This window comes from Giraffa tippelskirchi, chromosome 7 (assembly GCF_054371585.1).
Source record: "Giraffa tippelskirchi isolate mGirTip1 chromosome 7, T2T-mGirTip1v1.2.pri, whole genome shotgun sequence".
Lineage (NCBI taxonomy): Eukaryota > Metazoa > Chordata > Mammalia > Artiodactyla > Giraffidae > Giraffa > Giraffa tippelskirchi.
Window position 1 is genome coordinate 160,796,798 of NC_137281.1, and position 21,555 is coordinate 160,818,352.

Sequence of the window (21,555 nt, forward strand, 5' to 3'; positions counted from 1 at the left end):
GCGGAGAACTCTGGGATACAAACGGATAAACAAACCCAAGGCAAGCGCCGAGAGCCGGCGCGAGGGACGCCCCTCCAAGCCCGCCGAGCGCCTTCTTCATCCCTCCTGGGGGCTCACCTTTCCTCCCGCTGTCCGGAGCCTCGGCGACACCCGCAAAGGCGGGGAAGAGAGCCATGGTCACAGGCCGCGCCGCCTGCTCACCCCACAAAGATGGCGCCGGGAGCCCGAGGCCGACAGTAAGGCTGTTGCGGTGGCGGTGCACTCTGGGAAGTGTGGTTTTCTCTGTCGCTCGCTGAGCCTAGTCCTCAGCCATGGGAGCGGGGCGGAACAAAAAAGGGGCGGAACGAAAAGGGCGGGGCAGGGCGGGGCGGAACGAAAAGGGCGGGGCAGGGCGGGGCGGAAGGGACCTCCTCCCCGTAATCAGCACCTGCTTGCTGCTTTGAGAACCAGACAATACAGAGATGAGAGTGGAGGTACCAGTTCTTCAGAGCAGAAAGTTCTAGGAATTTGGAATTCTGATTCCGCTCCTGAGTTCACACCCTGACGTCCTGAATGAGTCAAATTAATTAGATTCCCCAAGCTTTGTTTTGATGAAATAAAAATTCATATTTTAAGGCTAGATAGAAATTGAAAGGAAAATTTTCTCTGCCCACTGTGCGTCCTCCCTCCCCCTAGTGTGCACTGTGTATCTGCATTTGGCATTAAGGAGCCCTTCCCAGTGACAGAAGGCCTTCCCAAGAGGCTCAGTGGGTAAAGAATCTGCCTGCAATGCAGGAGGCCAGAGTTCGATCCCTGGGTGGGGAAGATCCCCTGGAGAAGGAAATGGCAACCCACTCCAGTATTCTTGCCTGGAGAATCCCACGGACAGAAGAGCCTGGCGGTCTAAAGTCTGCTGGGTTGCAAGGAGTCGGACACGACTGAGTGACTTGAGTGCAAGCACCCAGTCTCATTCTCTCTTCCAATGACAGAAATGCCTGCTCAGCCATGAACATCAATTTATTTTGTTTGTTTGTTTGTTTTGATGCCAGCTAGGTAATTCCTTAGAAGATAACATTCCTTTCACAGTCCTGTAAGGGAGTCACCGGTAACCCACCACACAGCTTGTAAGTGCAGACTTTTTGGTGAACTCTACACACAATGCCAGTACGTCATTTCCCTTAAAGATGGTGACTGATGCAGAACAGATGCTCAGAGAGACTTGGGAGAACACTGGGTCACATATTATGGAAATTCTTGGCTTAAAGCATACTTATGACTTTATTAGTGTTACTAGCCATATTACTTATCTTCTGTCTAATCTATAAGATGGTTTCTTGCATCACCCAATGTGTGACTGAGCCTCAGAAAAAATTAATGTGATTAGGTGACCTGAAGTGATTGATCAAATACACAGTTCTATAAGATCAAAGAGTGTAATGGGGTCATTCTAGGTATGGGAGAAGCAACAAGAGAGGACCGTTTGCTGGACTATACAGACTAGTAAGACGGGCCGTCCAGGGCTCCCCCGTGGTCTCGTGGTTAAGAATCTTCCTGCTGATGCAGGGGACACAGGTTCTATCCCTGATCCAGGAAGATCCCACACATCTCAGAGCACCGAAGCCTGCGTGCCCAAGCTACTGAGTTAAAGCGCCAGAGCCCAAGAGCCACATCCACTGAGCCCAGGTGCCGCAGCTACTGACGTCCCCACGCCCCGAGCCTGTGCTCCGCAGCAAGAGAGGCCACTGCAAGGAGAAGCCGGAGCACCACAGTGAAGAGGGACTCCTGCTTGCCACAACTGGAGGAAGCCCGCGCGCAGCAGTGAAAAGCCAGCACAGCTAGAAATAAAGAAATAGTCTTAAAGACAGGCAATCCAGAGGCTTTTGGTTACCATTAAATGAGCCTAGTCCAGTAACAGTACATCGAGTGCCCTATCAAGAAAATATTTGCCTGACCTGGGAATGAGCATTCCTAGCCCATGACAAACTGGTCATGAAATGCCTCCCAAACCTTGGTCGCAATTCAGACCAAAAGGGTGGGGATTGTAAAATAAAGAATGTCTCCCACCATCCAGTTCTACAAGAATCAAGTCACTAGGCACTGAAGCCACTGAAAGGAATTTGTGAAAGGAATTCAGGGCAAGTATCAGGATGAGATTTTGCTCTGGGAGAACTGCAGAACTGACCCTCAGGTAGTTAGAGGTTTTCAGAAGAAAATTTTATGAACCCAAGTTCTTGCATCTTCCTGTACTTAGAAAAGCACTAAAACCATTAACTAAGATATCAGTTCCTCCCAAATAGCAGTAACCTTCTACTAAGATGAGAGTTAATTGCATGTAAGAAAGTGAAAGTGTCAGTCGCTCAGTTGTGCCCAACTGTTTGTGACCCCATGGACTGTAGCCCACCAGGCTCCTCTGTCCATGGGGATTCTCCAGACAAGAATACTGGAGTGGGTTGCCATTTCCTTCTGCAGGGGTTCTTCCCAACCCAGGAATTGAACCTGAGTCTCCTGCATTGCAGGCAGATTCTTTACCATCTGAGCCCCTGGGGAAGCCCTAATTGCACGTAACCATTCACCACAATCACACACATGCTTTCCTCCTCCTATACCTCTTCAGAACAGTTCTCAGAGTTATCTGGGAGATCATCTCCTGGATTATAATCCTTAGGTTGACTCAAACAAAATTTTCCATTTCTTTCCTAGATTGACTATTGATTGTTAATTTTTTTGTGTTTATAATCCTTAGGTTGACTCAAACAAAATTTTCCATTTCTTTTCTAGATTGCCTATTGATTGTTTATGTTTCTGTGTGTGGACGGTTTCCTTTGCACAGTGTTTAGAAGGTTAAATGAGCACGGAGGTGAAATGCTCAGACTTGTACCTGCTCATCAAACGCACTTAATCCAAGTTAGCTATTACGTGAGTTGTGACTTCAAGTTTGACTCAAAGGTGTGTGAAATAGCCAAACTTCAAACAATGTATCATTTTAAATACGTTACGAATGTAAAAGAATTCAAGGCCTTCTCAAGCTCAAAGATTTTTGCTGGTTAGAAAATAAATTCACCCACTTATGAACTATTCTTGACTTAGGGAAAAAAATGAATCTAATAGAGACTGTTACCAGAAATACATGGTGAAGGAACAATTTAAAGAGTTCATACTATCTAGAACCCCTAACCGTGGAGCTTCCCGGGTGGCTCAGATGGTAAAGAGTCTGCCTGCAATGTAGGAGACACAGGTTTGAGCCCTGGGTCAGGAAGATGCCCTGGAGAAGGCAATGGCAACCCACCCTAGTGTTCTTGCCTGGAGAATCCCGAGGACAGGGGGGCCTGGCGGGCCCCAGTCCGTTGGGCTGCAAAGAGTGGGGCGCAACCGAACGACTAACATTTCATTTCATTTTACTATCTAGAAGCAATCAGCCAAATTTAGAGTGGGAAATTATAGAAAACAGCCCAATTTCTTCAATGAATCAACATCTTTAAGGGTACAAGAGACTGCAATAGATTAAAAAGATTTTAGGGTTGTATCAACCAAATGAGATATATGGCTCCATTATGATTCTGGTTGGGAAAATTGTAAAAAGACGTTTTTTGAGACAGATGGTAAAATTAAAAATGGATAGGGTATTAGATGACATCAAGTAATTCTTGTTAAATCTGTTAGATATACTAACGTACTATGGCACTGAGGTTACTTTTTTTTTTTTTTCTTCTTTTTTTATTGAGGTTACTTTTTTAAAGTTCTTATATGTTAAAAATACATACTGAAGTATTTGCAGGTGTAAATATGTAAATGCATGTATGGATGTGAGAGTTGGACCATAAGGAAAGCTGAGCCCGAAGAATTGATGCTTTTGAACTGTGGTGTTAGAGAAGACTCTTGAGAGTCCCTTGGGCTGCAAGGAGATCCAACCAGTCCATCCTAAAGGAAATAAGTCCTGAATATTCATTGGATGGATTGGTGCTGAAGCTGAAGCTCCAATACTTCGGCCACCTGATGTGAAGAACGACTCATTGGAAAAGCCCCTGATGCTGGGAAAGATTGAAGTGGGAGGAGAAGGGGATGACAGAGGATGAGATGCTTGGATGGCATCACCAACTCGATGGACATGAGTTTGAGCAAGCTCCGGGAGTTGGTGATGGACAGGGAGGCCTGGCGTGCTGCAGTCCATGGGGTCGCAAAGAGTCGGACACGACTGAGCAACTGAACTGAACTGAAAGCTAGGTAATGTGAATGTAGCAGGAAGAATATTTTGCCTTTTTTGTTAGGTATACCGAAATGTTTCGTAATACAACATTTTTAAACTAGAAATTAAAAAACTTAGTTTTTAAAAAGCATAGCAGTAAAAAGGAACAACATACTGATAGATACAGCAACATGAATGAATCTAAAAATCTATGCTGGGTAAGAAAAGCCAGACACAGAAGTGTCCTTACTGGGTGATTCTGTTGATGTAAAATTCTAGAAAATGCAAATTAATATATAGTGACAGAAAAAGAATCAGTGGTTTCCTGGCTCTGAGAGCAGAGGGAAGGATATTCTATGTTGGGGGGGTGGTGTGGAGGATCTCTTGGGGTGATAAAAATGTTCTGTATCTTGATTGTGGTAGTAGTGGTTTCATGGACATGTAACCATAGTTTTTTTTTTGAGCTTAAAGATCTTTTTTTTTTAAACCTTACACTAAGGTTTTGAATTTATTGTTTCAATAAACTGAACACTAATCTTTTAAACTAGGGCTCAGTATCTTTCTGAAAATGGTCACATAGAAACTATTTTAGACATTCCAGAACATACGGTCTCTATGGCAACTGAAATTTGAATTTTCACATGTTATAAAATATTATTCTCCTTTCTATTTTTTCCAACATTTGCAAATGTAAAAACCATTCTTAACTAATGGGTCATGCAAATCAGCGTGGGCCAATCGACACTCATAGTTCACTGCCATGCCGAGCTAAGTCACTTCAGTCGTGTCCAACTCTGTGCGACCCCATGGGCCCCCTGCCAGGCTCCTCTGCCCGTGGGATTCTCCAGGCAAGAATACTGGAGTGGATTCCCATGCCCTCTTCCAGGGGATCTTTCCAACCCAGGGATGGAACCTGCATCTCTTAAGTCTCCTGCACTGGCAAGCAGGTTCTTGACCACTAACGCCACATGGGTAGTTCATTGGACCCTTGCAAACTTTTTACTGTTAAACAAAAACAAAAGTAAACTTTTGAATGTCTTCTCTGCACAGGAAAAACTACCCCAGAAATCTTGACCTCAATAAAGTGAACAGACTGGCCATGAAAATGAAAAAGACATTGGCATGAAACAGGGGCTGAAAACCATAGAAAAGAGTCCTTAAGCAACAGGAACAGAGAGATTGTCAAGAAGCAGTTGGACACCAAGTAGGTAGGTGTGTGTGCGCAGTGCTTGTTTTCTGGTAAAACAGCATCTACATGATTCACAGCAAGGAGATCAAACCAGTCAATCCTAAAGGAAATCAATCCTGAATATTCACTGGAAGGACTGATGCTGAAGCTGAAGCTCCAATCCTTTGGCCACCTGATGCGAAGAGCCGACTTGTTGGAAAAGCCTCTGAGGCTGGGAAAGATTGAAGGCGAAAGGAGAAGGGGCGGCAGAGGATGAGATTGTTAGATAGCATCACTGACTCAATGGATATGAATTTGAGTGAATTCCAGGAGATAACAGAGAACAGAGGAACCTGCTTGCAGTCCATGAGGTCTCAAAGAGATGGGCATGACTTTTCAACTGAGCAACAACAACAAATCATAGGAAAAAAACTAGGTAATGGACACTTTTTGTTTTGGTCAATTTGCCTTCTCTTTTCTGAATCCACAGGGTGGTCCTGTTAATACAACGTGGCCTTGCTGTTCTGGCCCCATCTGATTGGCCAGGGTGAGGATGTGACCCAAATCAGCTGCATCTTCAGTTGGTTGGTGCTCAACCCAGCTCTGACCCAAACTAGGCCAAGCAAGGTTCTTTTCCAGGAATTTTGGAGCTAGAACCGACAAAGAGAAGCTGGCCTCTCATTGTGTGTCTGGACTGCAAGATACTATAGTCCAGGAGCTGGTGGACAAGCAGAGAAAAGCCTGCTGTGGAGAGAGAAGGATGAAAGCAGATATGAGTCGAAGAAGAGGGATACAGAGATTTTAGAACTCTGAACCTAGTTGTTCCTGGAGCCTCGGTTCTATGCATGGATTCTGGAAACAGCACAGTGTCTCTATCATGGATCCCTCATTTCAGTTAAGCAGATCCCACGTGACTTTCTGTCACTTACAACCAAGAGTCCTAAATGATACGGAATGAATGAGTGAATGAATGAATACATGACAACATTTCCACACTCAAGGTCATAATCCCAGAGCCTGGAGGTGTTCCAATTAGTTTCAGTGATGATGAGACTTTTAAACTGGCATGAATATCACAGAAGGGAAACCTCAATAAAATGGAGTTGGGAGGCCAGATGGGTCTCTCCTGTACATACCACCTAGTCTCAATTGCAGGAAGAACTGTCTACTACAGACCCCAGTAGAAGAATCATCAAGAAGGAGCCAGCAATTACATGTGCCAATAGGAAAAAGACGGACGCTGTGTCTGCGACAAGAAATCCAATACCCCAGCAATGCAGCTGATGAGAAACTGTCCTTACCGGAAACTAATACTAACTATTCTCTAATTGTTGTTGTTCAGTCACTAAGTCGTGTCCAACCCTTTTCGACCCCATGGCCTGCAGCCTGCCAGACTTCCCTGTCCTTCACTATCTTATCAGCCCCTCCCAATGTCCTCCTTTTCCCTATAAAATAATTTTCCTCTCCTTTGTTTATTGGACTTACATATGGCTTTGGCTGTAGCTTGCTTGTCCCAAATTGCAATTCCTCCTTTATTCTCAAGTAAACCTTTTTTTGCTCGTTAAATAACTGACTTTTATTTCTTTTAATTTGTTTTTAACTGAAGGAGAATTGTTTTACAGTATTGGTTTGCTTTCCGCCATACCTCAATATGAGTTAGCCATAAGTCCTCCCCTCTTGAGACTCCCTCCCGCCTCCCACCCTTTCCCACTCCTCTAGGTTGTCACAGAGCCCCAGTTTGAGTTCCCTAACTGACTGTTATTTTTAAGGTCAACATTGGTCTGTGCTGAAATGTAAAAACTCTTTCATCTTGAGAAGGATGGAATCTTCACCGACTAGCTCAGGCAAACTGGAGTAACAAGTCGACCAACTCTTTCAATCTTAAGGAATTTTCTGTCAGTCCCTATGCAGTAAAAGAAAGACAGTGTGCCTTTGGAAAACAGGAGGAAAAGACTCGAAGCCACCTCATTCCTGTGATCTGCTTTTTTTTTGTAGGGGAAGAGGGGGTGACATGTCTTAGGTTGGAGTGCCTTAATATGCGGACACAACCCCAAGCAATAGTTCTTCTGTCGTAGCCTGACTGGCCTCTTTATGCCTTACCATGCTCAGCCACTCATGTGTGTCCAGCGCAGTCCTGTCCGAGTCTCTGTGACCCCGTGGGCAGTAGCCCCCAGGCTCCTCTGTCCATGGGATTCTCCAGGCAAGAAGACTGGAGTGAGTTGCCATGCCTCCTCCAGAGGATCTTCCCAACCCAGGGATCGAACCCGAGTCTCCTGTGTCTCCTCCATTGCAGGCACCAGGCAAACCCATTATTGCTGACCCTCTTCCCTAATTTCTGTGTCCTGTGTGTAAAGAATCCGTCTGCCAATGCAGGAGACACAGGAGACTCCGGTGTGATCCCTGGGTGGGGATGAGGCCCTGGAGGAGGGCATGGCAACTCACCCCAGCAGTCTTGCCTGGAGAATCCCACGGACAGAGGAGCCTGGGGGGCTACAGTCCACGGGGTCACAGAGAGTCGGACACAACTGAGTGAGCAGACCCCCACCGCCACTGCCAAGGTGGGCCGTGTACACAGATTGTTGGAGAACAGATGACGCCTGACCAGTGCAGGTATAAAGTGAGACAGGAGTTCAGAGGAAGGGATTGAAGGGGGAGACATGGGGTCGCAAAGAGTCAGACGCGACTGGAGCAATGAGCGCACACACGCGCCTTAGCAGTAACACACGCACGTTAGCAGTAACACACACGTTAGCAGTAACACGCTACCACGTGCACACACGCCCGTTAGCAGTGACGCTTGGCAGCAGTGTTAGCCTTTGGAAGAGTCTTTAGGAGGACACATAGGTTTACTCTCCTATAAGCAGGGCCATGTAGTCAGGCTGAGGGCGTTACCCAGGAGCCGTGGAGAAAAGGGATTCTAACTAGGTATTTAAAAGGTTATATGAACTTTCTTGGGTAGCTTACTCAAACTAACATTTCTCCCCAAGATGCCCTGAAAGTTTTCCAGTCTCTGTTATGAGTAGAGCTCTTCCAGAAAGTGTGTATGTTTTATGAGTTAAACTGATAATGAAAGGGATCACTGAAACAGCACAAGTCTTTTATTCTTTTTAAGTGATATTTACTAAGCAAATAGCTAAATTCCCAACATACAGGCTACATTTCTTTGACTAGGAAAGCGCCATTTTTAAGAATTGGTAGCTTCCATTCAAACCTTCCTTTGTCCTGTTGACTTTTCTCTCCCTAGTGATTCTCCAGGCTGAGGGTGTCGTGTTGTTTAAGTATCGGGCAAGCGTGGCTGGTTTTTCTCTTCCCCTCTTGTTCCCTTCTGCACTTCTCTTTTCACTGCTTCCTCTCATTTCCAAAAGAACAAAAATGTGCCTGTTTTTCCACCAGTAGTTTCCAGTTGCAAATGAAAGTATCTACATTAAATTGGCTTCACCTTGCACCCACCTTTTTAGGAATGCGGAGAGGAACTGCTCCGCCAAGCATTTAAGCAAACAGCACGTGCTTGATACAGGAAAACAGGTTTACAGGAAATTACAAAGAATGTGTGGAATAATTGCCCATACTTTCATTACCCAATGACAAATACTATTTTGGACTATTTCTACAGAGGCCCTTTCTTTCCTTTTCTGTTTTTCTGGGGTCTTAGTTTATGAGTATGTTTTTCATCATAGTTGTGATTACCTTTCCTCCTAATATTCTACTTAAGCGTGTCTGTTTACTAGAAACCTCATAAATATCCATTAGATGTGTTAGGTAGTTACGATAGGAAACAGGAGTCCAAAATGGCGGTGGCTAAAAGACAAGGAAGGGAAAAGCCGGCGAAAATGGAACAAAGGAAGGTCAAAGGAAGGTCCGCGGACCGGAGTGAGAACTTCAGGTAGAACAGCACTCCTGGCTAAGCCCAATTTGCACAGGGCAGGCCCGGGGGAGGAAAAAAACATAGAAAAAGCGGAGCCAAAGCATGCTCTTGGTCTGTATCTCTCCCTCTCTCTTTCTCTCTCTTTCTCTCTCTCTCTCCCTCTCCCTCTCTCTCTATCTCTTTCTCTCTCTCTCTCTCTCTTCCACGTGCATGCGCTCTCTCTCTCCCCCACGCGCTGGGGCGCTCTTCTCTTCGTGTCTTTGGGTTGACAGTTGGCAGGCCCTCATGCTTTGAGGATGGATTTCCCTGCTATTATCTAAATGAAAGAGCTGTAACACTGAGCTGTAACACTGATTCGTCTAAGAGCTATAACACGGTCCGTTCGAGACCTGAGAGCTATAACGGTCTGTCCAAGACCCGAGAGCCGTGACCCGCTGAGGGCTCTAAGGTCCATCACTCCACATCTTTGTGTGATGAGGCAGAACCAAGGAGCATACGCTAGCCTGACACTTTGGCCACCTGATGCAAAGATCCAACTCATTGGAAAAGACCCTGATGTTGGGAAAGATTGAAGACCAAAGGAGAAGAGGGCAGCAGAGGATAAGATGGTTGGATGGCATCACCGACTCAATGGACATGAATTTGAGCAGACTCGGGGAGACGGTGAAGGACACGGAAGTCTGGCGTGCTGCACCCATGGGGTCGAAAAAAGTCAGACATGACTTAGCAACTGAAAAACAGCAATATCTACCAGTAGCCAAGAAGGATGTTTGTAATGAGGAACTGCCACAGTTCTCGAAACCTGGCCTTCCCTGACCTTCCCTGAATTCCAAAGGTTTTCAAACAGTTGCTAATCAAGGAAGGAGCAGCCAAGAAACCACCTGAACAAGATTAAAGGGACCAGAGGAGCTCATCAGATTAAGAGACCAATCATTTCAGATGAGACTGAGAGAAAAGAAAGTGAAAGTTGCTCAGTCATTGTGTCTGACTGTTTGCGACCCCATGGACTATACAGTCCATGGAATTCTCCAGGCCAGAATACTGGAGTGGGTAGCTGTTTGCTTCTCCAGGGGATCTTCCCAACCCAGGGATCGAACCCAGGTCTCCCACATTGCAGGCGGATTCTTTATTGCAGGCTGAGCCATCAGGGAACCGCTGAGATGAGATTAAGGTATTACAAATCTGCTCACCCCCTAATCTTGTCAGCAACCCAACCCTGGAACCATTGTTCTAAAACGTCTCATCAGATCCTCATGGGTTGGTATGTGTGTGTGAGTCACTCAGTCCTGTGGACTCTTTATGACCCCATGGTCTGTCCATGGAATTCTCTAGGCAAGCATACTGGAGTGAGTTGCCATTTCCTTCTCCAGGGGACCTTCCCAACCCAGAAATAAAACTTGAGTCTTCTGCATCGTAGGCGGATTCTTCACCATCTGAGCCACCAGGGAAGCATAGTTTTTGGAGGCAGGAGCCCGCCATGTCCACCTTTGCCTGATTAAGTAATCAAGCTGCCCTTTCCTCCCGTACCCAAAACTGTCTCCAAGATTCAATTCAGCATCAGTGTACAGAGAGGCTGAGCTTCGGGTAATGCGCTGGAGCGTGAGGAGTGAGGTGGTCAAGATGGAAGCCAAGGAGGACAAGAGGACGCTTTCTAAAAAGACAAATAGAACTTCAAATAACGGAGGCAAAACTCCATGGAACATTCCCTCAGCGGTGACTACGGTGACTACGTACGTGACATGCCAACAGTATCTACAGACATCTCCAGGAAAAAAGGACAAAGGTAACTATAAATAAACAAGGAGTGCTGGCAGCGAGGGGGAGGTGGGGATTAGCTGCCTGGGAGGGCTGCTCACCTAGGTCTTGATGAAGGAGTTTGCGGGCCAAACAAAGGGGAAGACACACGCAGGCGGAGGAATAGCGTGTGCAGAAGTGCAGGTTCCAAAACAGCAAGGTGGGTCTTCCCTGGTGGTCTTGTGGTTAAGAATCCACCTTCCAGCTAGGGGACGAGGTGCAATCCCTGACTGGGCAACTGAGATCCTGTTACCTCGGAGCAACTAGGCCTGAGAGCTGCAACTAGAGAAAGAAAAAAAAACCCACAAGGTATGTTCAAGGACCCTCAGCCAGGGGATGCGGCTGGGGACAGGTTCTGGAGAGCCCTGATGCTGTGTGTTATACAATAAAGAATTTGCCTGGTCCTTGTTTCTGATCCTATCTCAGTGGTAAACACTAAACCCTTGGAATTTCCTGAGTGATTCTTTGTTACTCATGGTGGCCCCTGGCCACACCTGCTGTTGCTTAGTCGCTAAGTCATGTCTGACTCTTTGTGACCCCCTGGACTGCAGCGCCTGAGTTTCCTGTCCTTCACTATCTCCTGGAGTTTGCTCAAACTCATGTCCACTGAGTCAGTGATGCCATCTAACCATCTCGTCCTCTATCATCCCCTTCTCCTCCTGCCCTCAATCTTTCCCAGCATCAGGGTCTTTTCCAATAAGTCAGCTCTTCACATCAGGTGGTCAAAGTATTGGAGCTTCAGCTTCACCATCAGTCCTTCCAATGAATATTCAGGACTGATTACAGAATGTAATGAGTTTAATAATATCTGTTGGAATAGGGTCACTTAAAGTAGGCTTATTAAGCAAAGATGGTCTAATTCAAGTCATAGTTTTACAAAAAAATTTACAAACATGTTTGTGTTACAAATAATTTGTGAGAATTCGGAGTTCATATTGAAATGATATTTCAATCCAAAAAAAGAAAAAAAACCCAAGTGAAAGAAATGAAAAAGTTACCAAAAAATGGAGAACAAAAAATAGCTCCTTGTTTTTTATTTAAAAAAAAAAATAAAAAGCAAAAATATCTTTTAACTGCATGCTAAGTACTATGCTCTATGCTGATGATAGACTTTCATTCCAAGTAAGGGAAATATCATTCAAGATGCCTTCAAGGATCTCATAATTCAGAAGGGGAACACAAAACTTAGCAGATAGATAATGCTCATAAGATGACATGGTGGGACAATGAAAGAGATTTTTTCAGTGTAACTGCAGCAGAGATGAAATTAAAGACCCAGTTGGTAATAGCGACGCCCTTCTTCATCCCATTCAGAATATTCTTTTTAACCTTGTAGTAGGACCTGAGAATGCCATTTAAATGAAAATACTCAAGTAAACTTGCCCATTTAAAATGGTCCACAATAATCACAAAAGTCCACAAAAGTCTACAATAATCCATTGTAAATTAAATGGCATAACACTGGTTTAAAACTACGTAGACAGAATAGAATAGAGTACAGAAGCAGAATTTGATCTAAGTATGGTATTCCAAATCAGTGAAGAGAGTATGGGTTATTCAATATATGATCGGAAATAAATTTTAATTTGGAGGAAAAATTATATCGTATCCATAGTTTCTCTTATTGACAAATTCTAGTTGGATCAAAGAGTAAGTATTTTAAAAGCACATGAAGAACTATAATAAAACAGTATTTTAAAAATCTTGAGTTAAATGAGATCTTTCTAGACATGACACCAAAGTTAGAAATTCTAAAAGGAAAATGCTCACAGATTTTTGGTTAGGTTAAAATTTTAAACTTCTGAATTATGGAAAACTGTCAAAAACAAAGGTAAAAATTAAAAGAACAACAAAACAAAAAGCGACCTACGTTAAGGGGATTCTTCCTCAGTCCAGTGGTGAGGACGCCACGCTTCTACTGCAAGGGGCTCGGATTCGATCCCTGATGGGGAACTAAGATCCCACAAGCCTCGTGGTGTAGCCAACAAGACAAAACAGAGCCTAGGTCATCTGGACTAATATCCTTTAGACATGTAAAGAGCTCTTATAAATGAGTAAGAAAAATGTGACTTCCCTGATAAAATGGGAAAATGCAAATGCAATTCACAAAAAGAAGCTTTTCGAATAATCATGTGGGAAGATAGTGTTCTTATTAATAGTCAAAGAAACGCAAATTTCATCTCAATAAATGATGGTGAGGATATTAAGCCTGAAAATATCGGTTTGTGCAGAAAGCAGACATTATTATGTGCTGGTGGTGTAAGATACCTCGGTAGAAATCTTCTAGATGGGAATATGGTAATACGTGTAAAAGAGTAAAAGGAGAAAAGAAAATAGAGGCAGGTTGGTGGGAAGAGGAGATGCTGAAGGGAATATTTTCAAACTAGCCCTTTTCAAGAAATTGACCTTATAGTTTATCTAATACATGCTTCAGGTCAAGGTGTCAGCAGGGCGGGTCTCTCTAGAGGCCTCCTGGGCCCGCAGATGGCCACCTTCTCCCTGTCCTTGAGTGGCTTTGCTCTGACATTGCCTCCTCTTCCTACAAGGACACCAGTCATTAGATTAAGGCTCCACCCTTATTTAACCTGAATTACTCTGAAAGCCCTGTTTCCAAATACAGTCATATTGAGGGTTAAGACTTCAACATATGGATTTGAAAATTGTGAAAGTGTTGCCTCTGACCGTGACCCTGTGGTCTGTAGCCCGTCAGGCTCCTTTGTGAATGGGATTCTCCAGGCAAGAATACTGGAGTGGGTTGCCATTCCCTTCTCCAGGGGATCTTCCCCGCCCAGGGATGGAACTTGGCTCTCTGCAGTGCAGGCAGATTCTTTACCATTTCAGCCAAATAGTGAAAAAGCGGAAAGAACCTAATGGTACAGAAAGTAAAATATTACACAGCTGCACAATCATGAGGTCAGTTTATATTTATTAACATGGAAAGCTGCCATGATATATGACGTGGTTGTTTTTTGTTTTTTGGTTATTCTTTTGGCTGCACCCTGCAGCTTGCAGGATCTTAGTTCCCCAACCAGGGATTGAACCAAAGCCCTTGTCAAGGAAACCTGGAAGTCTTAACCACTGGACCGCCAGGGAATTCCCTGTGACTTGTTTCTTAATAAGTTTTAAAACAATAGGCATCGTATGATCACACTTTTGCAAAAATATCTGTGTATATTTGAAAAATAAAGCTTATGCACTCCAAGGTAAATACAGTGACATCTGGAGAGTACAGTTCTGAAAAAATACATATTCAATTTTATCTTTTTATGAATAATATATAATGAATATCTTAACCTTTATGATAAAGGAGAAAAAAAGTTATTTTCAAAAGAACAGATTAGTCCTAAATTTATTTCTCCCAGGATTATTTAAAGAAATGGCAAATTCTGATTGCTAATTTTTTGCATAAATAATTGCAAATTGTGAGCAAGTGACTCCACAGGGTGCACGCACACGGAGGCCACTGACGTGAGGCAGGTTACAGCCTTGAGTGGAAGTGATTCATTTGCAAAAACATTATGGACATAAAAAAGAGTTCATTAGGGCTTGCCTGGTGGTCCGGTGGTGGGGAGTCTGCCTGTCAAAGCAGGGGACTCAGGGTTGATCCCCGATCCGGGCAGATCCCACATGCCTCAAAACAGCTGAGCCCGTGGGCTGCAACCACTGAGCCCGCAGGCCGCAACTGCTGAAGCCTGCGTGCCTAGAGTCTGCTCCGCAACGAGAGAAGTCACACAGGAAAACTCAGAGGAGCCCCGTTTGCTGCAACTAGAGAAAGCCTTTGTGCAGCACCGAAGACCCTAGTGCAGCGAAAAGTAAACAAATCTTTAAAAAGTGAATTAACAATGGAACTTACGGGTGTGTTTAGTTGACACTGGGAATCATTTGGTTAACTTCATTACTGTAGCCTGTCAAACTAAATAATTTAAACCAAAAAGCCCTGTTAGAATAGACAAATATGCTGCAAAGACAGTAGATTCTTTTTTTAGTAACGTGGATTCCTGTGCACAATTCCAACACCAACTAAATGGAGTTTCACAAATAAATTCACTCTCACACCTGGGAAAAAGAACCAACATAACAGCATATGTTAGTTTGATCCCTGTTTGGTTTATCCACTAATTCAGTCCCCAAAATGACAATTCTTTTAGTGAAAAAATCATCCCAATTTGCTACTAATTTTGAGGTAGTTTTTGTATTTAAAGAACCAAAATTCCAGGTAGGTCCCTCAAATTCGAAGACCTGAGCCAGGAAATGCCACCTAGTGTGATGGCCCTTCAGACTCAGCGACGCTCCAGTGTGGCTCTCTTCTGCATCGTCGATGGTTCTGCTGCAGCCGGAACCTTCACGATACAGCTTGATTTGCCTAAACAGAAGAAACAGGTCTTTCTCTGTTAGGTTGAAAGGTGGCATCAACGATGGAAATTCATCTCCTGATTTTTCAACATCCTCAAATATTTAACTAACTGATTTATTGGGACAAGCGAAAGCATAATGTCTTTCAACCTCTCTTGGGATTATCAAGTAGCTGATCGCAACCTTTCACAATCCTTTAGCATATGGGTTGCATAATCTTTGGGGAATTCTCCAGAATGTGCTCATAATGTTTTCCACTTTGACATTCAAGTTAATTATCACTATTGAATCTTTAATACTTAAGAAAAATACGTTGCTTAATTTGTTCATGAATCAGTGGTTTAATAAATGCCAGCATATATATTGAATTACGTTAATGTTTAATATCTTTTTGAGCAGTCGAAAGTGCATTAAACATTAAAATAAAATTAATTCCCACTTCCCCATTCTTACACTTTAGGTAATGTTGTTTTACACTGTGCTGTAGTGTGTTCTACAAGTTGACGTTCAGTGTTTTGAATTAATGAACTTTGTGGTTTATTTACTGCCTGGGGTGTCGTTCATTGATTTTTCAATCACTGTAAAGCTTCATACATCAAGGCATGACACCCTGAGCAATCAGATGAAAGGTACTAGGGGAGTTTTCCTTCTAAATGGGATCATGTAATAAAGACAGAGACTAAATTAACATCTCTAATAGGCCAGCCGGCACCCCACTCCAGTACTCTTGCCTGGGAAACCCCATGGATGGAGGAGCCTGGTAGGCTACAGCCCATGGGGTCGCAAAGAGTCAGACACGACTGAGCGACTTCACTTTCACTTTTCCCTTTCATGCACTGGAGAAGGAAATGGCAACCCACTCCAGTGTTCTTGCCTGGAGAATCCCAGGGACGAAGGAGCCTGGTGGGCTGCCGTCTATGGGGTCACACAGAGCTGGACACGACTAAAGCGACTTAGCAGCAGCAGCAGCAATAGGCCAGCCAGGAACACTGAACTCCGTGTTGGTCGGCTTATGAATGACCTTGCGGAAGTGAACCTTTGAGAAACAGAAGGTTCAGGAAAACCTGATCTCCCGCCCTTGAGTCACTGCAAACGTTCATGACAAGCCATCATCGTCCACAATACTAAAAAGCAAGAATTTCTAGGATCCAGTGTATGAGCAAGTGGCAGCCGAGATTTTGAAAGTCCTGACATGTCATATCTTCTTACCAGTGTTTGGAACTTCCAGAAGTGATGGATATGCTTTGCACCAACACCTAACCGTGACCATGCATTTGACTTCTTTCCATACTTCTTTCAGTAAGCACTGACAAGATTCCTAGCCCTGCCCTGGGCTCCAAGACTGAGAGAACAGAGCGCAGAGATGACAGTCCCCCAGAGCTGGATTTTTTTTTTTCAATCTCTTGAAAGCCTGTGTCATTGCCAGGAGGAGCATCTGTGTAGAACGTGGCCCCAGTGAGGAAACTCACAAGGAGATGAGGCCGAGGTGAGCAGAGGCTCCCACAATCACAGAAGAGTGAGATGCCCAGTGGAAACCCAGAGAAGCAGTTGGCGAGGCGACAGACAGGCTCAGTGGGAGTCCAGACAGAGCCCCAACAAGCCACCTCCCTGATGAACCCACAACCACAGGGCCCCAGCCTCCTCAGCCAGCTTGACCCACTCACCCAGGCATCCCAAACCCACAGGGACTTCACATGTGCCAATAGAAAGGGAAGCCCTTCACCTGGCGTGAAGGGTTCACTTCAGAAGGAAGAACACAGGCAGAAAGGACAGATCAGTTAATGCCTCAGGAAAAACAGGCCTGATGACGAGGCATTGCACCCCAGAAGGCCGGGCTGCCCCTGGGTTACTCAGGCAATTTGAGACCAAACCACACGAAACCCTAGAAGGAAGCCTGTGCATGAGATGAGGGGGTAGCTGTGGATTAGCTCATACTAATAAACCTTCACGAGACAGCTCTCGGGGCTCCCCTGGTGGCTCAGATGGTAAAGAATCTGCCTGCAATGCAGGAGACCCTGGGTTCGATCCCTGGGTTGGGAAGATCCCCTGGAGGAGGGCATGGGAACCCACTCCATCTGGCCTGGAGAATCCCCATGGACAGAGGACCCTGGCGGGCTGCAGCCCATGGGGTCACAGGGTCAGACAGGACTGAGCGACCAAGCATGGCACACAGAGGCCTCGTCAAGAAAATCAGAGACACCAAAGACGGGCTCGATAAAGGACGGAAGTGGGAGGGACCTAACAGAAGCAGAAGATATTAAGAAGAGGTGGCAAGAATACACAGAAGAACTATACAAAAAAGATCTTCACCACCCAGACAATCACGATGGTGTGATCACTCCCCTAGTGCCAGACATCCTGGAATGTGAAGTCAAGTGGGCCTTAGGAAGCATCACTACGGACAAAGCTAGTGGAGGTGATGGAATTCCAGTTGAGCTATTTCAAATCCTAAAAGATGATGCTGTGAAAGTGCTGCACTCAATATGCCAGCAAATTTGGAAAACTTAGCAGTGGCCACAGGACTGGAAAAGGTCAGTTTTCATTCCAAGCCCAAAGAAAGGCAATGCCAAAGAATGCTCCTCAAACTACCGGACAGTTGCACTCATCTCACACGCTAGCAAAGTAATGCTCAAAATTCTCCAAGCCAGGCTTCAACAGTATGTGAACCGAGAACTTCCAGATGTTCAAGCTGGATTTAGAAAAGGCAGAGGAACCAGAGATTAAATTTCCAACATCCGTGGATCATAGAAAGCAAGAGAGTTCCAGAAAAGCATCTACTAGTGCTTTATTGACTATGCTAAAGCCTTTGACTGTGTGGATCACAACAAACTGTGGAAAATTCTTAAAGAGATGGGAATACCAGACCACCTTACCTGCCTCCTGAGAAACCTGTATGCAGGTCAGGAAGCAAAATTAGACCCAGACATGGAACAACAGACTGGTTCCAAATTGGGAAAGGAGTACATCAAGGCTGTATATTGTCACCCTGCTTATTTAACTTATATGCAGAGTACATCATGAGAAACGCTGGGCTGGATGAAGCATAAGCTGGAATCAAGATTGCCAGGAGAAATATCAATAACCTCAGATATGCAGATGACACCATCCTTATGGAAGAAAGCGAAGAGGAACTAAAGAGCCTCTTGATGAAAGTGAAAGAGGAGAGTGAAAAAGTTGGCTTAAAACTCAACATTCAAAAAACGAAGATCATGTCATCTGGTCCCATCACCTCATGGCAAGTAGATGGGAAAACTATGGAAACAGTGAGAGAGTTAATTTCCTTGGTCTCTAAAATCACTGCAGATAGTGACTGCAGCCATGAAAAAGAAAGACACTTACTCCTTGGAAGGAAAGTTATGACCAACTAGATAGCATATTAAAAATCAGAGACATTATTTTGCCAGCAAAGGTCCTTCTAGTCAAAGCTATGGTTTTTCCAGTGGTCATGTATGGATGTGAGAGTTGGACTAGAAAGAAAGCTGAGTGCCTAAGAATTGATGCTTTTGAACTGTGGTGTTGGAGAAGACTCTGGAGAGTTCCTTGGACTGGGAGGAGATCCAACCAATCCATCCTAAAGGAAATCAGTCCTGAATATTCATTGGAAAGACTGATGCTGAAGCTGAAGCTCCAATACTTTGACCACCTGATGCAAAGGTCCAACTCACATAAGAGACTTCAAACTCTAGTTTTAGGAATTTTATTCCTCTCTCAAAAACATAACCTCTGTTTTCTAGAATTTTCCTCATTCTCTTCTGGCATCTCTTAGCTGGTGAACCTGCCCTCAGTCCTTTGGTCACCTCCAATTAGAACAGGTGTCCCTGCCAAAGCCATTGCCTCCTTGGGCACAGGGCTGGTCCCCAGTCACTGTCTGTCATACAAGCGTCCACCTGGCCTGACCCCCTCCCGCCCCCGCCGCCCTGCCGCTTTCCATCAGGCTGTGCTCTGCTACATTCAGGATCAGTTTCCCAACTAGGGATTGAACCCACACCCCCTGCATCGGGAGCGTAGAGTCTTAACCACTGGGCTGCCAGGGAAGCCTCATGACCCCTCATTTCCTCTCCCCAATCCTGTTCCCTGCTTCCAACCTTTCCTGACCCAGGTTCCATCCCTGGGTCAGTTCAATCCCTGGGTCAGAAAGATCCCCTGGAGGAGGGTAGGGCAACCCACTCCAGTGTTCTTGCCTGGAGAATCCCATGGACAGGGGCGCCTGGGGGGCTACAGTCCACGGGGTCACAGAATTGGACAGGACTGAGCGGAGCACAGACCCTGGCACCGATGCCCAAGGTGCCTCTCTGATCATCACACTGTCTTCCGCCTCCTCCTTGACTTGAACCAGCCCTTTGATGAGGTCTGTATAAGCCCCTCCTGGAGGTCCGTACCCAGGACAGGTAGGCACCATGCCGGCCCTGCTTCCTCCAGCTGAGAAGAGCAAGGCAGTTCAGGAAATACCGCTTTTGAGAGTCAAGGAGAAAATCTTATTGCATATCAACTCTTTTAAATATGTATCTATTATGAACGTGTGTTTTGGCTGCTCTGGGTCTTGGTTGCTGCACAGGGGCGCGCTCTCGCTGGGGAGCACAGGGGGGACTCTCTGGTTACCGTGCAGGGGCATCTCTTTTCGCAGAGCGGAGGCTCCAGGGCAGGAGGCCTCCAGCAGCCATGGCGCGCAGGCTCCAAGGCGCAGGCTCACGTGTCATGGCTCACGGGCTTCGTTGCCCCACCACACGCAGGATCTTCCCGGCTGAGAGATGGATCTAGCCTACTGTACATCGAAAGGCAGACTCTTACTCACTGGACCACCAGGCAAGCCCTACATCAACTCTTGTAAATAACGTTTGTAAGACCTGGTGGATTTCTTGCCTGATCCTTCCTCAGTAAAGCGGGATGGTACATATCTCAGAGTCGTCACTCCAAATGTTCAGTTCCGTCGCTCAGTCATGTCTGACTCTTTACGACCCCATGGACTGCAGCACACCAGGCCTCCCTGTCCATCAGCAACTCCTGGAGTTTCCTCAAACCCATGTCCATTGAGTCGGTGATGCCATCCAACCATCGCATCCTCTGTCTTCCCCTTCTCCTCCCGCCTTCAATCTTTCCCAGCATCAGAGTCTGTTCAAATGAAGGTTGTACAGAGTTACAGTTCATCCGATAAGATGGTTCACCCACTAACAGGACCACACATTGGAGTCCCTGGCTTGAGTCACCTCTCTTGTCACTCAGCATTCTCTGATCAGAGACAAGTGCTGTAAAAACAAATAAGCCCCAGGATCCAGCTGTTGCAAGCTCTGAGGAGCAGAAGAGCTATTAGAGTTTCTGTGCCATAACCACCAAATGGGTCCTAAAAGCAACGCAGCCCCTGGAAAGTAGCAGAAGTATCTTGGCGGGTAAATCACTGCCCAGAAGCACCCAGGAAATTCATTTTAAAGTCTCTGCTTTTGGGTTATCTGAAGAGCCTGGATGAAGAGACCGAGCGTAGGTTGCAGTGATTGGAGGTTATAGGTTCCTAAAAAGTCATAACTCTTTCATCTCCAGCTGGGGTGGCTCAGCTGCACCCTAGACCCACTCAGGGCCCTGCACAGCCTGCCTGGTGACCTCCAGACCCTGTGAGAAGGTGGTAACAGCCTGGGAGGGTGACCGAGGGAAGATTCAGGGATACGTCCCACCCTTAGTCTCCAAAATAGGTGGGTCACTTGGGCCCCACTTAGGAGAAGTGAATTCCCCCCCAAAAGTATCAGAGTTGTGATTTCTTGCAGAGAGTGGACAGCAGCCCTGGATATTTGGGGAACTAACCATATCATTTCCCCTTATCTCTCAAGAGATCAGTCCCCAGATGCACCAACTGGACTGCAGGTGATGGGATCAAAAGATGCTGCTGCCCCAGCCGCCAGCTGGGGGTAATGTTGGCAGAGAAGCCGGGATGGCAGAGGCCCGCTGTGCTGACCTGCTGCCCCTTCGCTCACAGACACTGGAAGCAGCATTGACAGTCTAAGACCTCTTGATGTACCTGTTCACCTTAAACTTGTTTTCGTAACTATGATTTTAGACGGTCAGCTTTTATCCTGATCTTTAGCCTTCATCTTACATTTAATCTGTAAGCTTCATAATAAATATGAATGCATGCACTTACTTAAGGATTCACTTAGCGTCTATTTCTTTGTGTGTGGCTTTTATCACAGCAATCGCAAACTCCTCTAGGAGGATCATCTGCATAAG

At 45.4% G+C, this 21,555-nt stretch overlaps 1 protein-coding gene and 1 long non-coding RNA gene across 3 annotated transcripts in view; one reads left to right on the forward strand and one right to left on the reverse strand.

The window, feature by feature from the left end:
- Window positions 1-212, reverse strand: part of NRDE2 (NRDE-2, necessary for RNA interference, domain containing) — a 45,864-nt gene extending 45,652 nt beyond the window's left edge. The window contains exon 1 of the mRNA XM_081510874.1: window positions 118-212. Coding sequence (XP_081367000.1) covers window positions 118-175 — 58 coding nt within the window. The 5' untranslated portion in view covers window positions 176-212. The remainder of the gene's footprint in view (window positions 1-117) is intronic.
- On the forward strand, window positions 3-21,468 carry LOC145513887 (uncharacterized). 2 transcript variants are annotated; one of them, XR_014059754.1, is made up of 5 exons: window positions 3-236; window positions 2,758-2,925; window positions 3,702-4,200; window positions 5,213-5,370; window positions 5,821-6,896. It is a non-coding gene; the product is annotated as an uncharacterized LOC145513887 (long non-coding RNA). The 2 variants fall into 2 exon arrangements; XR_014059753.1 differs by lacking the exons at window positions 3,702-4,200; window positions 5,821-6,896 and adding an exon at window positions 21,159-21,468.
- The last annotated feature ends 87 nt before the right edge of the window (window positions 21,469-21,555 follow it).